The sequence below is a fragment of the Peromyscus leucopus genome, chromosome 20 (genome assembly GCF_004664715.2).
Source record: "Peromyscus leucopus breed LL Stock chromosome 20, UCI_PerLeu_2.1, whole genome shotgun sequence".
NCBI lineage: Eukaryota > Metazoa > Chordata > Mammalia > Rodentia > Cricetidae > Peromyscus > Peromyscus leucopus.
In genome coordinates this window covers 3,915,921-3,941,074 of record NC_051080.1, presented here as the reverse complement: position 1 = coordinate 3,941,074, position 25,154 = coordinate 3,915,921, and the positions used below count along the sequence as shown (strand labels likewise).

At 47.4% G+C, this 25,154-nt stretch overlaps 1 protein-coding gene across 4 annotated transcripts in view; it reads left to right on the top strand.

Annotated features, from left to right (window-relative positions):
- The first annotated feature begins 9,971 nt into the window (after nucleotides 1-9,971).
- Nucleotides 9,972-25,154, top strand: part of Dip2b (disco interacting protein 2 homolog B) — a 202,453-nt gene continuing 187,270 nt past the window's right edge. For 2 of the 4 annotated variants that reach the window (XM_037197366.1, XM_028874585.2), the window contains exon 1: nucleotides 9,973-10,220. In XM_037197366.1, the coding sequence (XP_037053261.1) occupies nucleotides 10,121-10,220 (100 nt within the window). In that variant the 5' untranslated portion in view covers nucleotides 9,973-10,120. Of the gene's footprint in view, nucleotides 10,221-25,154 lie in introns of all 4 variants that reach the window. The other 2 variants (XM_037197367.1, XM_028874586.2) reach the window with 2 other exon arrangements.

The following is a 25,154-nucleotide window of genomic DNA, read 5'->3' as shown; positions in this document are numbered from 1 at the left end:
ATGCTGGTAAGCCATGAGCCCCACATGGCAAGGTATAGATTTATAGAAATGGATTAATTTAAGATGTAAGAACTAGATAGTTAGCAGCCTGAGCCATTAGGCCAAACAGTTTAAATAATATAAGCGTCTGTGTGTTTGTTTTATAAGTGGGCTGTCAGACTGCTGGGGATTGGCGGGACCTGGAGAGAAAACTCTCCAGCTAGAGGCCCTCTTTCCTACACCCCCCCAAGAGCCAACCGATGCCCACCAAGTCAGCTGGAAGCAGTTTTTCTGGGAGAAACGACCCCCGCATTGCTATTCACTCACTTTTTTATTATAAGCAAAAATCCTGGACTGTTAGGATTCTACGCCACTCCAGCTACATGACTGCACATGCGCAGCAGTTTGGGGTCTTGCGTCTTATGTCATCAGTGTGTGCTGGCGACTATGTTCACACCAAAGCCGGATGCAGACCCCACCCTCTCTCTCTGCTCTCTGCTCTCTCTCTGTTCTGCTCTGCTCTCTCCTCCCCTCCCCCACCATCTTTCTCTATTTCCAGGCCTGGCTCTCTTCTTTCCCCTCCCCCTTTTCCCTCCTAATAAAGCTCTGGAAACTAACACTGGGTTCTGTCGTGACCGTGACCTTTCCACGCGGTAACCAGCACCAGGCACCACAGCCAGTGCTGCACGCTACAAACAGTGCTGTTTATCATCCTTTCACTAAGGTCTTTCCATCTCATTCTCCTCTTCGTCTTCATTCTTATCTCCACCTTTGTTCCTTCCTCTCCTCTCCCTGTGACCCATTCTCAACACTTGTACAATCAGCAATACGGTGCAGGGTAAGTCTGCTCGGTAGGTAGGTGACCTATGTCAAAGCTTGAATGCACCTGGTAAGAAAAAAGCCATTTTGTTCTGAGCTAACTGTTGGAGGGGAACTCTGGAGGTGCCATTTGGGCTGAGGAAGAAAGGAGAGTCTGAGCTTAATTTGCACAAGAAAGAAAGCTATGAATTTATCATCCACCTGGTCTAGGCGGTGTCTCTGTATGGATATTTACCTTAATTCAGGGGACTAGTAGGTGGTCTGGAATGCTTATTTTGTCTGCTGTTTGTCTTTGGATGTTTGAGAGGTAACTCAGATAAAATACACTAACAGAAGTTCTTAGAAGAAGAATTAATTGGGTAAGTTACCATCGCATGCAAGAAAATTATTGCAGGAACTAGCTAATACATATGTAAAAGCTAATATCACCAAGACTACTGGACGCTTGGCTTTTTCCTCTTGAAGAGCCCTGCTTCTTCCAGGTATTAGCTTTTGCTATAGTCAGCTGAATTCCTGCTTCATATTTTTGTGGCCCGAAGCAGTGGGAGGAAGGGGAAGAGTGGAAGGTGGGTAAGGAGGAGGATGTTGATCCTAGATCTTTGTTCTAATAAGGGGGGAAGTGTAGATGTAACCAACCGTCTTATTAAATAAGAAACACAGAAACAATGTAAAAGAGAAAGCCAAGAGGTCAGAGCTCAGAGCTAAAATCTCACCCTTCCTCCTGCTGTGTCCCAGCTTCTCAAAAGAGAGCTATTTCCTGTGTGTAAGTCGTTTTTCTAGTCATTCTGCCTTCTCATTGGTTGTAAACCCAAACACGTGACTGCCTCGTCACTGTCTGAATGTACAGCCCCCTAGGTCTTAAAGGCATATGTCGCCAATGCTGGCTGTATCCCTGAACACACAGAGATCTATGGGATTAAAGTCGTGTGCCACCACCGCCACACTCTGTCTATGGCTCTAATAGCTCTGACCCCCGGACAACTTTATTTATTAACATACAATCAAAATCACATTTCAGTACAATTAGAATACCACCACATTTCCCCTTTTCTATTTTAATAAAAAGAAAAAAAAAGCAAAAGGTTATAACTAACAAAAGAAAAACAATATACAAAAGTACAATAACTATATACAATATATACAAGTAATAAATACCTAAACAAGTATTTGACAAATCAGAGAAAATAATTCCATTATCTATCCTATTTTGGTAATTCCAAGATGTATCTAATGCACTTTCTATCCTAATTAATTTTCAACTATAACTAACTAATCTTCAACCATAACTAACTAAACTTCAACTCCTTCAGAGACCCAAGAAGGGAATAATATTATCTAACAAAAATAAAAACAGGAAGTGCATGCAAGCAACTTCCAAAAAATTTGTGAGTTGACAGAAACAGCCAGCTGCCTGGGCAGTCACCTGAGGTTTCTCCGCAGTGTTGGGGCATCATCTTCAGCCTATAGGCTTAGTGTATCTGACAGACTCATTTGTGAAGTAGGATGTACACAAGGTCAACAGTTCAACCTCACATTGGGTGAGAGCAGTCCATGTATCAGAAACACCTGAATTCCACTAGTGTCCTGTCATGATTCAGGATTTTAAATTCTGGAAATTGTTGACAGTTTTTTAATTCAGCTGTTCATTCTTCTTGGCTGTGTATATATGGCTTCATCTCAGCATCTCCTTCTTCTCCACATCCCTCTATTAAATGCCAGTCTACTTTTGAGAGGCATGAGCTTTCAGCTGCTGTTCCATTGCACAACAGAAGCATCGTCCCTCTGCCTGTTAAGCTGCCTTCGAAGAAAAGGGCACCGTACCTTTTTCGGATGCGAAGGCCACTTCAGGGATGGTGCCATATTGTCCTGGCCTCAGAAGATGCCTTTTGATAAAGCCATAACCACACTTGTTTTGGCAAGAATCAGTAGTCCTTTGTTTTGTGTTCTGTCTGTCCATTTTGTCCTGTTGATTCAAGGATACTTTGTTGTCCAGTGGCTAACTTTTGCCACAATGAAAGTTGACTCCGTATACAGTTTCTTCAGTGCCCATATTTTCTCTGAAGTAGATTGGTACTGCCAGGAGCCGACATGTCTCAAAAAAGAAAAATTTTCTAAGTTATTAAAACATTTTAAATGCCATATTCTGTAGATCTCTGAAGGTTTTGAAGATGACCTGTCTAAAACATCTCTGCTCAATTTTTAAAACATATCTAATATGACTACAAGTTCTATTGTAATGTCTAACTACTAACTTTCATTTCTTTATATCCTAATAGTTGGTAATAATAACATTCATGGATCAGAAATTTGCATTACATTGTTAAATGAATGGTATGAATACAATTAGAAATATACATATAGCATTTTCTAACAATATCAGTTTCAAATTTGTATACAATATAAAACAATCCAATCCAATGTAAAGTATTTAAAACTAGTAATTGTCTTTTTCTTTTCTTTCTTTTTTTTTTTTAAACAAGAACCTTAAATCTAATCTCCTTTGCTTAGTCTTTTTCCTAACCCTTGTAACCAACCCCCCTAAATACTGAAAATTATCCCAGACCAATTAAATTATCCCAAAACCCATTAAAAAGACCAAAAAACCACCCGCCCCACGCCACCTCTTTGGGAATGTGGGCGTCGTATTCTTAAAATTGTTTCCTGCTGGGTATGGGCGAAGTTTTCTTTATCCTGAAAGAAAAATTTTAGGTTAATTGTCAAATTCTAGGAAAGGTAACTATATCCTTCATTATCCAGTCTGTGTATAATGCCAAAGTTCAGGGTTTATCTCAAGTCCTTATTCAAGTAGTCTTTGAGACTGGATCATCTCAGCTAGTCATCTCAAAATTGCTCTGAGCACCTTGTAGTTCAAAGCTGATCTGTGGATGATGTTTGTCAGCTTAATGATATTATTATTGTCCACGTGGAATTGTTGTTGTTGTGGGGCCCCATCTTCTTCCTGGAGACATCAGTTGATGATAGGCCTGGCCGTGATTTCCTGCAGAAAACTGATAAGAGACTCGAACACAAAAACATATATATGCAGCTAGCCTTTTTTCTAGAATTAGTTAGTACTCTATATGACCATTCATATCTTAACAAAGTTTAAAATATATATATATCTATATATGTTAATCTTGTAAATTTTGATATAAAATTCATACTTTAAGAAAAGTTTAAAGAATCAGAATAGAATCAAAGAGTTGAGATTAGTAATAGAATAGTCCCTTAATTAATTTGGCTTTTGTCCTGTCCCATAGCAGAAGATGGCTCTTTTATTCTGGCATGATACAGGGAGTTTGTATTTTCCTTTTAACAACATGCTTGAGTTTAAAGAAGGAGAGAGCCATTCTCCAACTCCAAAGTCAGCTTTAAATTTTAATTGAACTGGGACTATTAGAAGACCAATAGTGTTAAATCTTTAGAGAAAAGCAGAAACAAACATTTAGGAAGACATAAAATTTTTTAGATAATATATACCCATACACCGTTTCACTCTGTTTCTTGGGATAGATGATCTGTCCCTTTTCTTCAGTTGTCTCATTTGTCCAGTGTTCTTCAGATTCCTTAACCTTCATTCTCCTAAAAGACAAAAACAAAAACCTTTCCCCAAGACTAATTTTGGGGATGTTTCCTTTTGGCAAGTTATTATCTGATTAAATGAAAAGGCATGTGTTACTGGTACAAGTTAGTTTAAATTGGATGTTCATGCTGGTTGATGAACTGTCACCTCCTCTAATTAAGAGGTCTCTCTTGTTCAAATCTAACCTTTATCAAATTTTGATGGTACCCACAGCTTATCTTCTCCTGTAGAAACAAAAGCAAAACCTCGTCCCCATTGTAATACGTACCCTGGTTTCCATTCTGAGGTCAGCACATCCTTAAAGTATATAGGCTGATTTAATTCTGTAGTTTTTTCTATTATCCAATGTCTCTCTGAAGCTGTTGTTCCTTTCTCATTGGCATTCAGAAAATTCAAAGTTAGAAGAGCATTATGATTAGAATACCACCACAGGGAAGGGCATATAAGGGGGAAGGGTGTATCAGGGGAGTAATGTTGGCCACTGAATGGAACATGTGGCAGTGTTGGAGGGTGATGGGTAGGTGGGTTTGGGGGAGGGGCCAGTGTCTCTGGCAGCACAATGAGGGTGGAATGTTCAGGGTCCTAGTTTCCAGATGAATGGGAATCTGGAGGTACCCTTACCCTAGTCAATAAGACCTGGGCCATGGGACACTGGCTGCTGAAGTAAGGGCGGGAATGCAGAACCCCCAAATCATGGGTGTAGGACAGTTTTGACCACTTATCTCCATGCTGGCAAACATTTTCATGATCACGGAAGATGGTAAATTCAAAAGTTCCCTCCAGAGGCTTTGACTGGTTATTATGGTGGTATTTTATTTGTACTGAAATGTGATTTTCATTGTATGTTAATAAATAAAGTTGCCCGGGGGTCAGAGCTATTAGAGCCATAGCAAGAATGTGGCGGTGGTGGCACACGCCTTTAATCCCAGCACTTGGTAGAAGAGCTAGGTAGATCTCTGTGTGTTCAGGGATACAGCCAGCATTGGAGACACACGCCTTTAAGACCTGGAAGGCTGTACTTACAGGCAGTGATGAGGCAGTCATGTGTTTGGGTTTACAACCAATGAGAAGGCAGAACAGAAAGACTATTTAAAGACAGACACACAGGAAGTAGATCTCTTTTGGGGAAGCTAGGAGCACTGCAGGAGGTAAGATGTGACTGCTTTGACCAACATGATATAGTTTAGCTCTGAGCTCTGACCTCTCGGCTTTCTCTTTTACATTGATTCTGTGTTTTGTATTTTAATAAGACGGTTGGTTACATCAACAGGTTATCAAGAGTGTATTGTGGCCAGGCCTTAGCGCACAGAGAGATCAAGCACTCAGGACATATGGTGTCAGATAGCCCCCATTTGAATAGATTTTGTAATAGACACCCAAAGGTATTTGGGGATCTGCCTTAGACCCGCAGTTGCCCCTTTCAGAAGTCTGTGCCAGAATTCAATCTAAAGCAATGCATCCACTGCTGTAGGCTTGAGGGTCATGTAGGATAGACCTTTGCACAGAGTGTCTTCTGAACGGAGGGTCCCATGGAACAAAGGTGGTCTTTGTTACCGCAATGGGTTGGGGTTGCCCCTGGCATGGCCATGTCTTAGCAGGGTACCCCCAAAACTGGGAGGGGTCATGAACCCCTAGAGGCAGTGACTTGGAATGGGCAATTTACCGGGCCAAAAGCCAATCTAGTCTGGTGGAGAGCGGGTTTAAGGAGAAGAGTGGTTTTTCCACCATGGAGCCAGGGGCCAATGTGGGGGAAGGGGAGGGAGCCTCACCTCTTTCCTGGACAATGCACCAAGATGAAAGGTTTCCATACCCTGATCGTAAGTCTCTCTGCCGATGCTGTAATCAAGCCAAATCAAGAATAAAAGGCCAAGTTCATTGGGCAAAATATTCCTGGGTGATCTTCCCAGCCCCCAGAGATGTGATCAGGAGAAGAGACCAGGAAAAAAACCAAATGGCCATTCTCCAGGAGGCAGTTTAAATACCTTGTAGGCGTGGTCTTGAGTCGTTCGGGGGAGGAGCCACAGTTTGGCAGGTTTTCTGAGGGCAGGGTCTGGGGAGAGAGCGTTGGGGCCCAGCTAAACACTAATGAAAGCATCATTGCCTTCCATGACTGACTGACTCCCAAGTACATCACACCAGGTCATTATTACTATATCCTGTTGGTCAAAGCAGTCACATGCCTTGCTCAGTGAGATTTCATATTCAGGAACTCACTATATAGTTCCAGCTGGCCAAAAGCTCACTGCAATGATCCTTCTGCCTTAGCCTCCTGAGTGGTCAGATTACTGCTATACTGCTCTTGGGTCTCATTTCTTTTCCTTTTGAAGATTTGTTTGTCTGTTTTTCGAGACAGGGTTTCTCTGTGTAGCCCTGGCTGTCCGAGAACTCACTCTATAAACCAGGACCCCTCCCAGTTTTGAGGGTACCCTGCTAAGACATGGCCATGCCAGGGGCAACCCCACTCTCACTCTGTAGGCCAGGCTGGCCTCGAATTCACTCTGTAAAGCCTCCTGCCTCTACCTTTCGAGTGCTAGGATTAAAGGCGTGCATCACTACCACCGGGCTTGAAGATTTGTTTTTATTTATAGGTCTATGTTTGTGTCTGTGTGTTCATGCCACATGTGGATGCCCTCGGAGGCAGAGGAAGTACCAGAGATCCCTTAGAGCTGCAGTTACAGGTGTGTGGGAGCTGCTCGATGTGGGTGCTAGGGCTGAACTCTAGTCCTTTGGAGGAGCAGCCAGTGCTCTTTGCTGATGATCAATCTCTAGAGGCCCTCATGTCTTTAAAGATTTATATATTCATTTTTACGTGTATGAGTGTTTTGCCTGCATATATTTGCACCAGGTGTGTGCCTGGTCCCTCAGAGGCCTGAAGAGGGCGCTGGATCCCCTGAAATTGGAGTTACAGGGGGTTGGGAGCCACCACGTGGGAGGTGGAAATTAAATCTGGGTCCTCTGCAAGAACAAACAGCGCTCTTAACCACGGAGTTGTATCTCCTAAGTCCTCCCCCACTCTCCCCCCCTCCTCCTGGAGCTGAGGACCGAACCCAGGGCCTTGCACTTGCTAGGCAAGCACTCTACCACTGAGCTAAATCCCCAACCCCCTCAACCCCATTCTTAATTTTTTTTTCCTGCATATTTATCTCATGTGTGTGCATGCGGAGGTCAGAAGTCAATTTGTGGGAGTTGGTTTTCTCTTCCTATCATGTGGATCCCACTGAGCCATCTCATCAGCCCTGGATCTCACTTCCTGAGGGAAGGTGTCAGTGCATTAGTAGTTTTCCACTGAATGAGGTTGGTGAGAGGACTCCGAAGTAAAGGCCACCTCCTCAAAGACTCCACCCGACCCGCGTGGTGGGAGAGATCTGATTCCCACAAGCTGTTCTCTGATTTCCACATGGGCATCGTGACACATACAAGAAAGACCTAAGCTCAATAAATAAATAAGCAGTATAGGGACAACTGAGCAGACTGGTGAGTCTAGGACCTGGCTGGCTGTGTTATCCAGGCAAGTCCTCCACTCACGCCCATGTATTCTAGTTAAAAGAAAATCTTAACATTCACTCCTAAATAGCCACGGGCTCACATTTCTTTCTCTCCCTTCCTCCTTCCTTTATGGTGCTTTTTCTTTTTCTTTCTTTCTTTTTAAATGATTTATTTATTTGCATTGGTGCATCTGTGTAAGGGTGTCAGATCCCCTGGAACTGGAATTATAGACGGTTGTGAGCTGCCATGTGGGTGCTGGGAACTGAACTCAGGCCTCTGGAAGAACAGCCAGTGCTCTTAACCTCTGAGCCACCTCTCCAGCCCCTTTACAGTGCTTTTTCAATAACATCTTACAATGCAGTCTTGTCTGGCCTGGAACTTACTAAGTAGACCAGACTGACTTTGAACTCATCCTCCTGAGTGCTGGGGTTATAGACATGAGCCAGTACTCACTCCCAGTTTCTGCCGTGTTGGTGACTGATCCCAGGGTTTCCTGCATGCTGGGCAAACAGTCCACCAGTTCAGCTACATCCCCAACTCCCATTTTTGAGCAACATGGAAAGAGAGAGAAACACTAGGAAACCCTCAGAATGTGAGAAAAAACAGATCCTGCATCCTTTGTTTCCATGTGGCAAAATTTCAATACTATCAACAGAAGACGAAATTACAATGTAAAACGAAGATCCTAATAGTTCTTGGTAAGAATACAGCAGTGTTTGGGCCCTCTTTATTCTAAATTAAAACGAATACTTTTGGACCACATATCAGGTTACATACTAAGGAGGCTAAAAAGGTACAGCAAAAACTAACACCCCACCTCCCAATCAAGCTGGGGCATGTATTTGATTCCAGCATTCAGGAAGGATGCAGAGAAAAGTGGATCTCTGTCAGTTGATAGTTCCAGGGCAGCCAAGACTGCCATAGCGAGATAGAGTTTCGTGGTGTAGCCCTGGCTGGCTGGGAACACACTATGTAGACCAGGCTGGCCTAAAACTGGCTTGCATCATTACACCCAACAAGATGTCTTTGAAAAATTATTTTGGCGGAGTGGTAGTGGTGCATACCTTGAGACCCAGCACTCAGGAGGTAGAAGCAGGAGTTCGAGGCCAGCCTGGTCTGCAGAGCGAGATCCAGAACAGCCAGGGCTACACAGGGAATCCCTGTCTCGAAAAACTAAAATAAAAGTAAATAAGTAAACAAACAAATAAATAGAGTTTTGTTTGAATGTGTGGATGTGTGGATGTCTGCAGAGGTCACAGAAGGCTTCAGGTCCTCTAGCTGGGGTTACAGGCAGTACGTGGGTGCTGAGAACTGAGCTTGGGTCCTCTGCAAAAGCAGCCAGCGATCCTACCAATGGAACCATGTCTCCACCGCCCTACTCCCCAACTAAGTTCTTTTATAAGTCTTTATGAATCAAGGCAAGATTTAGCAAGTTCTACTGTAATCCTTTTTCTTGTGTTTTCAGACACGTCTCATGCAGCCCAGGCTGCAAAGAATGACCTGGAACTCCAGATCTTCTGGTGGTTTCCACCTCCGGAGTGCTGGGATTACATGCACTAGACACCCAGCTTTCTCCTGTCTTAAAAGTTGTAACTGGCCGGGCGGTGGTGGCGCACGCCTTTAATCCCAGCACTCGGGAGGCAGAGGCAGGCGGATCTCTGTGAGTTCGAGGCCAGCCCGCTCTACAGAGCGAGATCCAGGAAAGGCACAAAGCTACACAGAGAAACTCTGTCTCGAAAAAGAAAAAAAAAATTGTAACTGAAAAAGAAAAAAAAGTTTTTGGTAGGCAGAATCCAGAAACTGGTGGGTGAAGGACGTGGCTGGTGCAGGTCCTTTTAGAGAGAGCTGTCCACTAGGGAGAATGGCGAGGGAAAGGACAAGACAGAGGCATGCTCTACAGGATGAATGGAAGCTACTGTGCTGTGTGTCCCGGCAGGTGCCGCATCTCCGGTGCGTTGCCCTGGGAGAGCCGAGGAGGCGACTCCAGCCTGCGCTCCCGGAGCTCGGCGGCAGAGGGCGCCTTAGCCACGCCCGTCCTGCTCCTCCGGGGCGGGGCGTCCTCCGGGCCGGGGGGGGGGCGGGGCCGCGCGCGCTCACGTGACCCCAGCTCATGGCGGCGGCGGCGGCGGCAGCGGCAGCGCCGGCGGCTCTCGGCGGCTGGAGCCGGATCCTGTAGCCGGGGTGTGGGCCCGCGTCAGTCCGTCCCTCCTTCGGCCCCCTCTCGTCTTCCGGAGCGTGGCTGGCGGAGCCGCGATGGCGGAGCGAGGCCTGGAGCCGTCGCCGGCCGCGGTGGCCGCGCTGCCCCCCGAGGTGCGGGCGCAGCTGGCGGAGCTGGAGCTGGAGCTGTCGGAGGGTAGGCGCGCGGCGGGCCGGGCGGGCGGGCGAGCGGGCAGGCGGGCGGGCGGCGGCCTGCGGGGAGGCTGGGCCGGCGGGGCTCGCCGCTCCCCGGCCGCCCAGCGTGGCTGCGCTTTCATTGTTGTCCCTGGGGGGCCCCCGCAGGACTTGGGGACGGGTCAGCTGGAGACAAAGCTGCGCCCTCAGGCTGACACCTTGCCCGGCTGCTGCCCTCCCCGCCTTCCTCCCGAAGGGCCGCGAGCCTGCACCCTCTCCCCTGCCTTCGGAAGGAGACCCAGGGGAACGCCGCAGCTGCATTTCTTCCTGCTCCTCTAACAATGCGAGGTGCCTCCCCAGTGACAGGCGTGAGAAAGGAGCGGGGGAGCCATTGAGGGTCCGAGGGAGGTTGGAGGCAGTGGCGCCGACCCAGAGAGACACCCCCGATGCTGCCGCTTTTGGACCATCTCTGTCATGGGGGGCCGCGGGGCTTTTTCTTGGCACCTGTGTTCAGGCTGGGTTTCCGCATCTGGCCACCTTTTGGAGTCTTTGAAGAGGTGGCTACCGGTTCCGTGCAAATCCTGGCCAGCACCCTCTTTCTTTTGACAATGGATTAGTACCGGGAGGGTTGGGTTTATTTAGAGAATTTCAGACACGGACTAAATCTAGGCACTGTTACTAGAAAAGTCCCCTGGACAACAATGAGGCGCTCAATGCCGGCTGTGGGCATGTGATCAGGCGAATGTGCTGTTGCGATCAGCTCTCTGTAAAGTTCCTGTTTTTATCGCAGGCGGCCTCCGAACAAAAGCAGCATTTTCTCCGCTCTGGGTGTCAGTACTTTGCTGATGTCTCCAGAGTTGCATATTGTTGAATTCCTTCCCAAAGGCCTTCACTAGTATTTTTCAAGTGCATTAAAAAGTGTAGATTGGAAAAAAAAAAAGAGAGAATGTGACCAAGTTCCCAAGAGAGTTTCAGTTCTGACTTTTGTTAACTTATCATGGCATTGCGGGGTTTTCCCCTTTAAAAATCACTTACAGTGGAAAAACCAGGAGTGAATTTGAGTGTTACAAATCTTAAGCAATTGAAGGAAATAATTAATTTTAATAACACTTTAAGGCTTTCCCAATGTATAGGGTGGTGCTGTTTTCACCTGTGCGTAATTACCAGCATATTATTTTTCAATTAATCATTTGGGAAGTGTTTAGGAAGATAGGAATCCTTTGGGCGTTTGCCCAGTGATACTTTGGGTCAAAATATTCACCAAGTAAAAAAAAAAATCAGTTGAAGTAGTTTGTTAAATGGTAAGTTTCCCTTACGGTTTTCTTATTCCTTGTCATCCTTTTGTGGAAGTGTTGTTATTAAGTCTGATGAATTCCATTCAGATCTTTTAAAACAGTTATTATTATTTTTTTAAATAACAAATCAGCTGTTGTTTTCATTAGCCAGAAAGAGAGGTTTGGCTGGATGTTGGCATGAGAGGGAGATTAAAAATGGGTCTGATTGCTTTCACCAGGGAAGGGAAGTCCCGGGTCCTCCTCTTGGTGTGGATCTGCTCCGAATGATTATTGTTTACAGCTCTGGGTGTTTTCTAGACATCTTTAGAAAGAACTATTCTGAGGAACTATTTCTAGGATCCACTACTGATGAGCTCACCCCACTCTCTGAGAGAGGTGAGAAAGTCCTAGAAACTGGGAATGTCAGGCTTTAAACATTTTAAGGTCAGGGGAATCCATGCAGGATGTTTTGATTGGCACATGACTTAGTTTAAATTTATTTCTTAAGGATTTGTACTGCATGAGGCTGCATTTTGCTTCCTTGCGCTCTAGGAGGAAATAACAATTGAGAAACCTGCAGCCTGCAATGTCAGCGCATTGGCCGTCTGTCTGTCTTGCTTCAAGTTCACAGATGGTTGGTGCTATTTGGAGTTGAAGTGAAGTTAAAATAAGCGAGGGGTCCCTAAATCTGTGGGTGGTGTTTGTGACATCAGCATGGGTCCCCAAATCTGTGGTGGTGTCTGTGACATCTGCGGCGTATTTTGAGCTAACCTTTCCTTTTTAAAAAACATTTTCTCTATAATTACTGTTCTGACAAAAAGACTTGGCTTTTTTTTTTTTTCTAAGGCTTCTGTCTGTGTTTGTCACAACTTGTTGACATTGGTGCGGTCTGTCTTTCCATGCCGTTTTCCTTAGGTTCAGGCTGTAGTTGGTCCTAAAGACAGGGAGCGTCTGAGCGAAGAGGATGTTCTTTGTGTGTGTGTCCTGCTGCAGGCTTTGGTCATAGACAGCCGGTCTGCTGAGATGCAGCCCGGTGCCTCCTTGGGGCTGTCTGCCGCAGAGCTCGGTGCAGAGAGCCTGGGTGATGGGTTGGCTGCTCCAGGCTGCTCCCCGTGGACCGCTTCTGCACTAATGGCCTGAAACTGTCCGGAGGACCATTCAGAAACTGAATTTACACGTGAATTTGATAGATGAGTCTATAGGATTTTTACCACGGTCCCTGTCTCAGTGTTTTCTCAATCTCTGCCTGTGTCGTCTGTCGACAGTGAGCCCTGTTCGACTTCACCCCCGAGCTCTAATGGGGCTCGATTAGAATTGTTTGCTCGAATCTGTCCAATCCTCTGTTGTGTAATGCTTCTCTTACACACCGTCCTTTGAGCACCACTGACCTTGACCAGGTAAAGCAGGTATATTTAACCCCCTGCCCCACTTGGTTTAACAGAAGGGGGAATTTGGACTCAGAAAGGTTAAGTGTTTTGTTTAAAGCTGCACAGCTAGCGGATGCCTTTATCTCAAGCTGTGATATAATTATAGGATCTGAACGATTTAAATATCTGAGCTGTGATTGCACAATAGTTTTTTTCCCCTCTAAGGAAACCCTGCATTCAGTGTTGATGCCACAGTTCTGAGTAGCCTTGTTGGTTCTCAGATTCATGGTGTCTGCATGCTGCTCTGCTGCTGTATTTTGTGCCTCTCTGTGCAGAGGATACAGAGGTGAGCAGGATGCCGAGCCAACTTTCAAGCCTGCTAGAGGACATCTCTTAAAAATGTCAACAAAACGTCACACGAGACCATGATGCAGTGTGCAGGGGCTGCCTTCTAAGAAAGGAAGCTTTTCCGTTGTGAAAAGCAGCAGAGAGCTGTAAATACAAGGTTTATGGGGTTGGTAGCGAAGGCTGTGATTTGGCCAGGGCACAGCAAGTCGTGAGGGAAGAAGGGTGTTAGACCAGCTCTGGTGCTGCAGGCAGGAGGGTGAGCAAGTCTTTCCGTGTCTGAGAACAGCCCAGAGACAGCGGCGGCGACTGGAAAGGTATTTAAGATAAAATAACACTTACCGGAAGGGAGCCTCCCTTTTCTTGTTTGAACACTTCTCTGGGCAGGAGCGGCAGCACATCCTCTCTGTCTCTACATGTTTCAGTCCCTATCTCTGAGTCCACCTTGAAGGTGGAGATGTAGAGGGCACCTTCTTAGGAGTTGTAGGAGAGTTGAAAAGGAAGGGGAGAAGATGGGCAGACTGTATTTTAATGGGCAGGTCGACTTTTGCCAGCAGAAAATTTGTAAAGCCTTTCTGTTTACCTGTAGTGGGGGACCCTGGTCACTCCCTCCAGATGTCACTTACTCATGGAGTTGTAGGCTACGCACATACCTGGGAGCCACAGCTAGGCAGCTGAAATACCTGGTGCTGAGAATTTTCAATCTAGAATATAGATTGTTGTTTTTATTTATATTGCTGCATGCTGAGCAAGCATTCTACTCACTCAGTCCTATAGACTTTTATTAAATTACATTAATTATTAATTACATTGTGTATGCACATTAGCTTGTGTGTGCGCGCGCGCGCGTGTGTGTGTGTGTGTGTGTGTGTGTGTGTGTGTGCGCGCGCGCGCATATGTGTCATGGTGCATGAATGGAAGTCAGGCGAACTGTGGGATCAGCTTTCTCCCTCCCACCTACAGATCCTGGATGGTGAACTAAGGTTGTTAGGCTTGTTGGCTGGTGCTGTTGTGAGGAGCCTCTGGGTCAGCCCCAGTTTCATGTTTTTAAAATGTATTATTATTATTATTGTTTTGTTTTTTGAGACAGGGTTTCTCTGTGTAGCTTTGCACCTTTCCTGGAACTCATTCTGTAGACCAGGCTGGCCTTGAACTTACAGAGATTCACCTGCCTCTGCCTCCCGAGTGCTGGGATTAAAGGCATGTGCCACCACCGCCCGCATTATTTTTTTATAGGACTGTTGGGGATTGAGTCAGGGCCTTCCACGTGGTCGGTGAACGCTCTACCATTGTACTGTATCACTGACACTCAGCTCTGTAGTTTTTACTTATTTGGGTTTTTTTCTCTCTCTTTGGAAAGAGAGTCTAGGCTGGCTCAGAAGCCACCACACCTGGCCCCCATAGATTGATTTCTTTTTGAGATAGCGTCTCTCTATGTAGTCCTTGTTGTCCTGGAACTCACTCTGTAGCCCAGGCTGGCCTCCAACTCACAGAGATCCTCCTGCCTCTGCCTCCTGAGTGCTGGGATTAAAGGTGCGAGCCACCGCACCTGAATTGTTTATTAAATAATTTAAAAGACTTTTCCCAGAGTTTGTGCCATCAATACTGCAGTTCTCCATTGCGCTCATGCCAGAATGTGGAATAATGCCCCTTCTTGCCTGTAGTAGTTATAATTCTTTACTGCCAGTTTCTATTTTTTCAGTTATATGTTTTCTCATTAAACTGCTTTCCATTTCATATAAATTACAGAAGCCATTTATATTTTCTTTCTTTTTAAGTTGGTGTTGGCGTTGTTTTTTTTTTTTTTTTTTTTGATACAGTATCTCAACTATGTAGACCAGGCTGGCCTTGAACTCACAGGGATCTGACTGCCTCTTCCTCCCAAGTGCTGGGACTAAATGCTGTGCCACTATGTCTGGGCTCCTCTTCTTCCTTCTTAAAAATATGTGTGACTGTTTTGTCTGCAGTATGTGTTTGCACCACACTGGGTGGCTGGTACCCACAGAAGGTGTGAAGGACAGACAGTTGAGCTGCCTGCCATGTGGGTGCTAAGAATTGAACCCGGCTCCTCTGGAAGAGCAGCCAGTGCTCTTAACCGCTGAGCCATCTCTCCAACTCCTGTTTTCTTTTAAATAACCCAAGCAGGGTCTTACTGTGTCCACATGCAGCTTGGTTTGTTTGTTTGTTTGTTTGTTTTCCCTTTTCTGTCTTCCTTTTTTTCTTTCTTTTATATATACGTGTGTGTGTGTGTGTGTGTGTATTATGTGCATAAGTGTTCTGCCTGCATGTATGTATGTGCACCGTGTGTGCAGTGCCCTTGGAGACAGGAAGAGGCATGGAGCCCCTTAAATTACTGACCGTTGTGAGATGCTATGTGGGTGCTGGGAACTGAACCTAGGTCCTCTTTAAGATCAGGTAGTACTCTTAACTGCTGACCCAACTCTCCAGCCCCTTATTTTTAATTTTTATAATTATTTTTTGTCTTTTAATTTAATTTTATTCATTTATTATTATTATTATTATTTTTTTTTTGAGACAGGGCTGGAATTTGCTATGCAGACCAAGGTGTCCTTGAACTCATACAGATCCACCTGCCTCTGCCTCCTGAGTGCTGAGATTAAAGGCGTGCGCCACCACGCCTAGCTTGTTGTTGTGTGATTGTGAGTGTCTGTGTGTTCACACATGAAGTGAGTGCAGGTGTCCTTGGAGGCCAGAAGAGGCCATTGGACCCCTGTGGCTGAAGTTACAGGGGTTGTTAGTGAGTGGTGTGGGTCCTGGGAAGCACACTGGTGTTTTCACGAGAGTGCATGTACCCTTAATCACTGAGCAGTCTCTTCCGCCTTCTGCCTTCTTCTTTCTTGGTATGGCTTTAGGATTGCAATGAATTTTTGCTTGGTTCAGTTTGATTTGAATGGAAAAAAAATAATCAAGTCTCTTTCTTGATGACTTGATCTTGGCATGAGATGGGATTGTATAATTATTTGAGAAGTATGTGTTGGTGTCTGCTAGGTATCTTGGTCCAAGTCCTGGCTCCATCCTTTAGCTAGCCATGTGACCTTGGACAAGCTGCCCGACCCCCCTATTTGGGTTTCTTCTATTGAAAGACTGAATCCCTCATTGGAGTTGTAAGGAAATTTAATATGAGCTGGGTATAATATGGCATGTAGGGCATTTAACACTTGTTCACCTTTATTTGCCCCATAGTGAACAGATGCTCAGTGACGGGGCTGTTTCTAACACCTTGTACTACTGGACAGAAGCGGTCCCCTGTGAAGTGAGGAGATGTGTTTTCAGCAGTTTCACTCTACCATCAGTGGTTCTGCTGACAGCCTGGATCCCTGGTCCCACACACGCTGGTTCCACGGCCGGCCGCCTGGAGCAGAAGAGCTGTTGGTGTGTTTCCTGTAGACGTCTGCTGTGTGCACGAGATGCCTGCCTGAGCCTGAAGGATCAGGCCCATGGCTTGAGTGTGGTTTCTGAGTCTCAGGCTTCTGTAAACATGGAAGGCTGGTGTGAGCGCTTCAGCCCTCAGCAGGCTGAGCCGAAGCTCCCCTGCCCCGCCCACCCCATTTGGGCCCAGGGAGCACCTTCTTTTGCGTCCTCCTCCAGTTATTTTCTGGGATCTTCTCCTTTGAGTTGACTTTCAGCCGGTCTTGTTGAGCCCCGTAGTCCAGGCCTGGGTGGCCTGTCCTCTTGGATGACCTGTGGTCTTTTTTGAGGCTAGAACTTATATTTGAAGCCTTTGCTCAGTCCAAGGGTCTGGCATTCATTGTCTTTGCATTTTAAGTTTCCTGAGGAAACAGATAAGCTTGCATGTTGCTTACCTTGGGGTCAGTGCTAATGCTTTTGAACACAGCAGTAGCTCATTTTATTGTTGTGTACCATGGAGGCCAGAAGAGGCCTTTGGATCTCTTGGAACTGGAGTTACCATGTGGGTGCTGGGAATTGAACTCAGGTCCTCTGCAAGAGCACACAGTGCTCTTAACTCCTGAGCTGTCTTTCCAGTTCCCACCCTTACTCCCCTTTCCCCATTGTCCAGAAGAACTACTTCCTCCCTTCCTGTTCTGAAGTGCACACCTCTGCTGCGTTCTCAATGTCACCCGCCCATCAGTCCTCCTCTGTGGGATCTGGGACCCTTCTGTCTCTTCAGTTCTAATCTTTTTGGCTTAGTTTCTCATGTAACTTCTTGACTCGTCAGCATTTACAGTTGCTCAGTGTTTTCTGGAAGACGGGAGAACACACCAGACCCTCCCCAGATTTCTGCATGAGTGGCAGCTTGCTGTCATGTCCGCATTCTCTGTGTCTAGAGCAGAGGGGACACCAGCTGGGTCTTTTTCTGTTTGCCTTTGCTCACTGCTTGGTCCACTGTGTCGGCCTCCTCAAGCCACTGAAACAGCTGTTACCATGGCTACTGGTTAGTCTCATTTCAGACTGAGTGCCTCTGGATTTCTCTGTAGCGCTGGACACAGCCCTTTGCTTGTTGTTTTTAATTTTTTAGTCTTTTTGAGACAGGTCTCTAGCCCAGGGTGACTTTGAGCCTGTGGTAATCTTTTTGCCTTGGCCTCCTGAATGCTGGGATTACAAGTGTGAATACCATCCCTGGCTGTGTGGATCATGATCTCAGTGACGTTTTCTCTTTTCTTAACTTGATAGCATGGATCCTTCTGGTTCCCAGGCTGTTCTCATGCTCTGTCCTGGCTTCTTACTCCATCTTTCTTCTGATGCAGGTGTCTTCAGTAACTTGTCATTCTTTGTCCTCTTACTTACAGACACTTACAGACAGTCTCACACATGTCCAGGGCGTCAGCTCTCGGTGGCCCTCAGTTGACTCCCAGCTATTACTCTCCAGCACTGACGTCCTCTGCTGTGAGCACACCACTGGTGGTCTCCCAGACACCACTTATTTAGTAGATCCAAAGCTTCCTCTGTCCTGACTCCTCTTCTATATCTCCTTCCTCTCTCCAATGATGGCCATCATTTCAGAATGCTGACTTTCTGTCTGGGATGGTCGATTTCCATTGTCAACTTGTGTCTTAGTTAGGGCTTCTATTGCCGTGAAGAGGCACCATGACCACATAGCAACTCTTAAAAAGGAAAACATTTAATTGAGGTGGCTAGCTTACACTCTCAGAGGTTTAGTCCATTATCATCATGTCGGGGACATGGTGGCCTGCAGGCAGACGTGGTGCTGGAGAAGGAGCTGAGGGTCCTACAGCTTGCAGGCAACAGGAAGTTGACTGAGTGTCACACTGAAGGAATCTTAAGCAAAAGAGACTTGAAAGCCCGCCCCCACAGTGACATACTTCCTTCAACAAAGTCACATCTACTTCAACAAAGCCACACCTCCTAATAGTGTCACTCCCTGTGAGCTTATGGGGGCCAGTTACATTCAAACTACCACAAATGACTGGACCAAGAAACATCAGTGCGTTGATGAAATGGACCTTTGGTTGTATCTTCAAAGGCTCTTCCAGAGAGGATTAGCTGAGGGGAAGTAGGAAGATCGCTCTCAGTGTAGGTAGCACATCTCACAGGCTGGGGTCCTGGACTGGATCAAAATGGAGGGAAGAAAGAAAACAAGCAGACCCAAGTTCACACATCTCTTCCTGTGCTGTCAGTTTGCTGCCACAGGCCTTCCGTGCCATGAGGGACTGTGCCCCTTAACTGTGAGCCAAATAAGTCTGTCTCTCGAGTCACTCTATCAGGGTATTTTGTCATTGCAACGAGACAGTAACTAATGCATCCTCTAAGATTGTTCCCCATGCTGTCACAGAGTTCTGTAGGCCGGATGATAGGTACAGAATAGAAAACGATTGTTCATCATTTACAAGTCAAGAAGCCGGAGCTCCAGGTAGCCGGAGCTCCAGGTAGCCAGCTCCTGCATTCTTGTGAGGGCTGTGCTCTGCTTCAGAGATGCTGCCTTTTAGCTCTGGCCTCAGACAGGGCTGAACAGGCTTTCCTAAAGCATTGTGTAAGAATGGGCACTACCCCTGTTCATGAGTGCTCCCGATCCCCTTTGAAAGCCCTGCCTCTCCGCACAGCCACATTGGGAATGAAGTTCCAGCATGTGAGAGGGACGGGGAGTTCACCAGCATCCCCACCACAGCAGCTTACCCACTTTACAACGGGGCTTCCGAGGTTGACTCTTCTGCCTGCGTTTCCCTGAGGCACCCGCTGCTTGTCTTTTCTCCTCCCGGTCCACCCTGCTCTAGCCTGTTGTGATGGTTTCGAAATAAACCAAAATCTTTTTTTTTTCTTCCGGTTTTCAAGACAGGGTTTCTCTGTGTAGCTTTGCGCCTTTCCTGGAACTCATTCTGTAGACCAGGCTGGCCTCTGAACTCACAGAGATCCTCCTGGCTCTGCCTCCCGAGTGCTGGGATCAAAGGCGTGCGCCACCACACCCAGCTGAAATTAGGTCCTCTTGAAGAACAGCCAGTGCTTTTAACCATTGAGCCATCTCTCCAGTCCCTTTTTTTACACATTTCTATTTATTGTTTTTGAGATAGGGCCTGGCTTTGTAGTTCTGGAATTTAGAGAGATCCACCTGCCTCTGCCTACCAAATGCTGGGATTATAGGTGTGTGCTACCATGTTGGTTGCAAATAGTATCTTTATTGCATAGTAAATGCCAAAAGGAGACACAAACACTTTTAAGATGCTGAGATGAAGGATATTGGTGGCCCTGTAGTATTATGGGAAATGGTGTCATTGGGGCTCAGTAGGAGTTTGGGCAGATGGCTAGGAGAGGAGAAGACCAGATTCGTGACTCAGAATTATGATGATGCTTGTGACTAGAGTTCAGTACATCTAGTTTGTCTGTATACATGGGCAAGGCTGAAGGCATGACTGGGGTCGGGGCTACCTTGTGGACCATATAATCTCAGCAGGATGCAGGTGATCATAACTTCTTATTGAGGATCTGTGTTGATGCACTACAGATCTGTGGTACGTGGTACAATTTGGAATGTTGATCTAGTTAATCAATGGTGGAATATATTACTATTTTAATAAAGACTTGGAAACCTAAGGTCAAGGCTGGGGGGATGACTCAGTAGTTTAGCCTCAAACATGAGGACTGGCATTTGCACCCTAGAGCCTGGTAAATACTGGGTGGGTGTGGCAGCCCAGTCTAGCCTCAGAAAGCAAAGACATGGGGATCCCCAGACCAAGCTGGCTAGTGAGACTAGCCATAGCATCAGTGAGCTCTGGGTTTGATTGAGAGACCCTGCCTCGTTGAATAAAGGTGGAAGAACCAACCAATTGAGAATGATTCCCAACATCAAGTGTACCCACACGCATGTGCAACCCTACACATGGGTGCCAAACACGTGCAAACATGTATACCTACACACATGCATCACACACGCACAGTTGGAAGAAAAGAACAGAAAATCTAAGATAAAGTGGATTCTTTATGTTTAAGGTTTATAATGAATACAGTTTGCTTTCGTGGCTGGCCACTCTTTGGTGTGTGCTGTGGCAGTTGGCCCCATGTCCCTTTCTTCTGAGGAAAGACTTTAAAGACTGTCCTCAGAAGTTATGAAGAGTTACAGATGAGTGTTTCCCAGAGGGGTAGATTTAGCTCCCATGTCATGTGATCAGGGCACCATTCACCTAGGGTGCAGTGTGCAGTGGCCTCACTGGGGAAGACTGGGGCCAGAGAGCAACAGCTCACAAGACTCAGCACTCACTCACTCATCCAGTGGCTAAAGCCACTTCCTCCACAGTGGGCAGGAAGTGGGGTGGAAACGGTAACAAGGAGGCAGAGTTGTTGATCTGGAGGAGCAGGAGGGCTGCGGACAGGAGATTGGGTGGAAGAATCTAGTGGACTGCTAGGCTCCAAGGCTTCTAGAGAGAGCGCGGGCCTTGTTGGCCCTGCTCCGGACTTAGGGAGGGGCCTAGCTGTGGGTAGGGGACAGAGTCAGGCTCACCGATGTGCGGACATACAGCTGAAGGTCTGTAGCGGTCGTAGGCTCTGGGTGTGCTCCTCAGACCCTCCGTAACGGGTGTGACGGACGGAGGTTGTCCTAGGAGAGCTTGTGGAGGAGGAGGAAGACAGAGCTCTGGGAAGTACCACAGTGGACCTGCAGAAAAGGAACCTGGGAAAGAAGTGCCTGTGAGAGAAGGCAGAGCAGTGGGGTGGGGTTCCTCCAAGTCGGCTGCTGGGGAGCCTGACTGCAGGAACCAGAAAATGCCACCCAACTTACAGGCGGAGGGGACGTCAGTGGTGGCTCTGCCTGAGCGTCTAGTTGTTGGTTGTGCTTCTTTTTTGAGAGACCGGGTCTCCAGCCCTGGCTGGCCTGGTGCTCCCTTTGTAATGTAAGCTGGCTCAAACTCAGTGCAGCCTTCCTGCTGGAGTGACAGGCCGGTTCTAGTGGCCCCGGGGACAGGTGTTGTGCGTGGGAGGCTGCATCACGTTGGGTCCCTCCTGGGGAAGCGTGCAGAGCAGAGAGGAGCGGAAGTGGAGGCAGGCAGGGTCGCAGCCTGCTGAGAGGAGCTACAGTAGTTGTTGTTTGTCCGTGTGTCTGTTCCTTGTCTGTCCCACTAGAGAGAAGGACCTTTGTCCCAGCCACCACGAGGACGGAAAGCACTGCTGGTGTGGTGGGCACTGGCACGCTTCTGATGGCCAAACAGGAGAGAATGGAGCGTGCTGGAGCTGGGGGAGAGGGGGTTGGAGACCTGGAGGAGGAGGACCACGGTCCTGTTGAGTCGTGAAGTGGAGATTCCCAGGCACTGCTGGAGTGATCATCCAGGCTGGAGTGACCTCATCAGGGAATGAGGAAAGGACAAGGAAGGGCAGATAGTTGTGAGTGGTAGAGAAGGAAGTCGAGAGGCCTTTCTTGATGGCCTTGTGATTACTTGGTCAGTCAGAAATAAAGAATAAAAAGTGAGTGTATGTATTTTTGGGAAAAACTTTGTGAAGACATTTAAAAAAAAAAAAAGACAAAACCCCCAAACAGCAACAAACCAACCAACTAAACCCAGAAACCACCCCTCCTTCTTAAATGGCTGCACTCAGGAGGCACATACAAAGACACATCCTGGACAGAAGGCAGCTGAGGCAAGGCCATGGCAGACAGGATGACTAACAGAAGGTGAGACACGAGGCCTGGTCTCAGACCTGCAGGTCGGGTGTGGCTGTGAGCTACAGAGGGGCCCAGCACAGCTGTGTGCACGCTGGTTCATTCTGCCCACGAGCAGCAGACGGCCCTTGGCTTCTTAGGAAGTTGGGGAAGGAAGGGAGTCCAGCTCCTCACTGTCCCTCCTTGAGAAAACCAACAGAAACCTGAGCTCTGAGTGAGCTGGTCTTCATCAGACTCTTTCCTGTGATCTGTTTCTGATTCATTCAACAGGAAACGACTTCCCCAGCAGTAGCCAACCTGTTTCTCCAATAATGTAGAAGTACAGGTAAGAGTGAGAAAGAGGATGTGTGTTGTCACAGGGCGTCATGAGAGACCCGGCTGGATTTGTCTGTCAGGCTTTATCTAGAGTCATCTACTGTTACACACCTATTTGGTTACAATGCTCTGTTTTAGTTAGTCAAGTTGAAGACTTCTTATTTCTCAGGATCTTTCTGGAAGGGAACAGAGTAGGAAGGAGGTTACAGTCCTTTAGACTTGGGCTGAAATAAAAGAACCCAACCAAGCTGTGTGTTTTTCTTTTCCCTCATTGAATCGATTGGTACTGGTGACAGGCTTCTGAGAGGTGAGCTCTACAAGGCAGGACAGCGGGGCCAGGCTGAGGCTCTTCCCCTTTGTCAGGACATGGTCGCTGTGAAGGAGAGCGTCCATCAGAAAAGACAGGCTCTACCCGGGTGATTACTGAAAGCAAGCTACAGAGTCGACACACTGTTGAATTCTGTGAGGGAAGGCAGCTGTGGGGTGTGAAAAGTGCCTGCTGCTTTTCAGAGATGGAAGGACATTTCCTTCAGACAGAAGTGACTAGGATGTCCCAGTTGGAACTCGGCATGGTCATGATTTGTATCGGTACATAGCGGTGGAGGAAACTGTCTCCACCACCCTACAAGTTAAGCGTTTAGCTGTTAGTGAAGCAGCCCCACAGCTGGGCACTCACTTTGCAGAAGAAGAAAAGACTTTGTCAGCGCTTTGAGGAGAACTTGGGCAACAAGTCATGTGGTCACTTTGGCATCAAAAAGCTGGGGACCCATTTCTCACTTTCACAGAAAACTAAGTTACACCAAATCCTTGTTTTCCTGAGGTTTGTAATGTGTTTCTGTGTGAAAGCATCGCTTAGTTCTTTTGCATCTGGACTGGAGAGACATGGCTCAGTGGGTTTCCCCGCCATCCCTCTCCCTGGAGGAGTACCCGGGTGTCCCAGGTGGGAGCACCCCGGCCCTGGTGTTGTGAACGTGGGGTCCAGGGACTGAACTTCGTTGTCAGGCTTGTGCAGCCTGCTGAGCTGTCCTTTCGACTGAGAACCTGTTTTGTTCCAGCTCTTACTTTTGTGCTGCTAAGAGAGCTTATGCTTGGCTGTGTCGGAAAATGCCCAGAAAGGAGGCCTTGCTTCAGTCCATTAGGACAGTGCCTTTTGGAAGGAAATCCAGAGTGTGAACGAACAGGTACCTACTTTACTCAGAGTGCGTCTGTTAGTTTTCTCTTTGTAAAGTTGAACAGTGTTTTCCCTTGGCACTAGGGACTGACTCCGTGGCGTTGTGCATGCTGTGCAGGTGCCCCACCACTGAGCCACACTCCCCGCCTTTACACTTGGGAGGGAATCGATGGTTGATGTGTTAGGCAGTAACATTGAGGAGGAAATACAGGCAACCTTGCCCAGTGTGCTGTGGCTGGACAGACCCCCAGTAGCTAGTGGGTAGGGTGAAGGTTTTATTTCCATAGCGGAGGTGTGAGCATATTCATGGACAGTGGCTTAGATCACTTGAAGGGAGGAGGGTGATCATTCAGGAGAGAAAGTGGAGCGCGTGGGGACACTCTTGTCGACAGATGAGTTTCTGGGAAGTGCAGGACGTAGCAGGTGCCCTGCAGGCTGCAAGGCTTGTCTTCTCCTGCTTGGGAACGGCTGGAGGGGAAAGATGACTCCTGAGGTGCCGGGGTGGGCACAGAAGTGGCACTCCCATGGGTGCTGTGGTGGGGAGAAATGCTCAGATCCGAAGCTGTCGAGAAACTGGGAGAATGAGATGGGGAGCGGGGTGCATTTGTTAGTCCTGTGGCTGAGTAAGAGGCTGGGTGGGAATGATGGTCAGGATGGAAACAATGGGTGTAGGCTTCTGTCCGAATGGAGAACAAAGGCGGATTCACAGGCTGTGGGACCAGTACTGGAGGATACTGGGGTGTAGTGGGGGCGGGGAGACCAGGGAAAGAAATGCTGGAGTTGGCTCTGGAGACTGGGATATCGACCGGGTGGATCCCTGGGTAAAGGGCGGGGGCCTGGCTGGAGGAGGCTGCTCGCCCTAAGTTGAGAGCACGTGGGGACGAAGTTGGTGTGGGAGTGAGCAAAGTGTGGAGGGAGGCAGGAGGGCCGAGCGGTTGAGGAGGGTGCCCAGCTAGAGCAGCTTCGGTGCCGTGGCCGGCCTGCCCATCAGTGCGGTCAGCATGGATCTGGAGGGCCCATGGCATTAGGGTGTCACTCAGGTCGGTGTGGTGGGTTCTGATGGTCTGAGGATAAGGCAGACCTCTGGGCCTTGGGGACAGCCAGGCTGTCAGTGGGAAGCGCCTAAGGCCTGTGTGAGGCCCACAGTGCTGCTGAGCTCCACTTCAGAGGCTGGTGTGTCTGTCACTACACAGGCCTGTGCATGTGTGTTCCGAGTAAAGACACCAGTCGTCTTATTTTAGGGCTACTGAGGTGCAGATGAGGCAAGAAAATGCTTGTAAGAACACTTCATCTTTTTTTTTTTTCTTTTCATAAAAAGCCATAGGAACATTTGGAGAAACTCAGAAGTGTGAAGAGGAAAATAGCCTGTCAACCTCCATGCTCCATTCACAAGTCCCAAAAT